At 60.7% G+C, this 940-nt stretch overlaps 1 protein-coding gene across 1 annotated transcript in view; it reads right to left on the bottom strand.

The window, feature by feature from the left end:
• Positions 1 to 403, bottom strand: part of Itga9 (integrin subunit alpha 9) — a 304,511-nt gene extending 304,108 nt beyond the window's left edge. The window contains exon 1 of the mRNA XM_013346639.2: positions 3 to 403. Within this exon, the coding sequence (XP_013202093.2) occupies positions 3 to 403 (401 nt within the window). The remainder of the gene's footprint in view (positions 1 to 2) is intronic.
• Between the last annotated feature and the right edge of the window lie 537 nt (positions 404 to 940).

The following is a 940-nucleotide window of genomic DNA, read 5'->3' as shown; positions in this document are numbered from 1 at the left end:
GCCCGTCCACGCCGCAGCCGGGCCGCCCATCCCCAGCCAGCCGCCGCCCTGCGTCCTGCCCCACAGTCGGGGCTCCCGGGACACGCTGTTGCCCGGGGCGCGAGCCGTGCGCTCCGAGTCGGAGCCCGGGACGCGGTGATGCGCTGCACTGCGAGCCGGAGTGAGGCCGGGGGTGGCCGCCAGCGGGCCGCGTCCTCTTGATCCCGGTGGAGAGGTCTGAGGGCTCGGAAGGAGCAGGTCCCGGGCCCGGGCGGCGCTGGACTGAGGAGAGGCGCGCCCGCGGGGTGGGCGGCCCGGGAGGCCCCGGGCGGGACAGGCCCGCAGCGCCCCCTGCTGGACGTGGCGCCACGAACACCGGCTGGATCTGGTACTGGACCAGGCACTGGACCCCAGTGAACTCCATCCTCTCCAATATCCCTGATTCTGTCGGGGGCCCAGCTCTCTCCTTTTGTGTTACCCTTGAGCCTCACACTAAGACCCAAAGTCACCCGAGTGAAGGATGGGGGAATAGTCTGATCCTGCCCATCTGGAAGCTCTTTTTTCAGAGGCAAACACTCAAGATGTTAGTAAGAATCCGTCCTGTGAAAGGGAAGAGAGTTCTGTCCTTCCATACTCCCTGACCTGGTCAGTGCTTTCCATCTTGTCAGACACGCAACGTTGCAGCCAGATCTTGCAACAAATTATATGCACGTCCAACAAGCCCGGCCACCCCAGCCCACGCCCTGACAAGCTTTTTATCTTTGACTCTATGAAGTTGACTGGTCCCAGTTTAATGTTATTCCTGAACTGACCACTCAGGTAAAATCTGACCCCGCTCCTCCCACTTCTCCCCTTTCCCCCGCCAAAGTCTCACTCATACTAATCACATGCTTGCTCCGTCTTTTTTTTTTTTTCTAATTGGGTTTGCCCTTATAACAAACAGCACAAGATCCTGGGGCCG

Source organism: Microtus ochrogaster, chromosome 5 (genome assembly GCF_000317375.1).
Source record: "Microtus ochrogaster isolate Prairie Vole_2 chromosome 5, MicOch1.0, whole genome shotgun sequence".
NCBI classification, from domain to species: domain Eukaryota; kingdom Metazoa; phylum Chordata; class Mammalia; order Rodentia; family Cricetidae; genus Microtus; species Microtus ochrogaster.
This window is presented reverse-complemented; position numbering and strand designations above follow the sequence as displayed.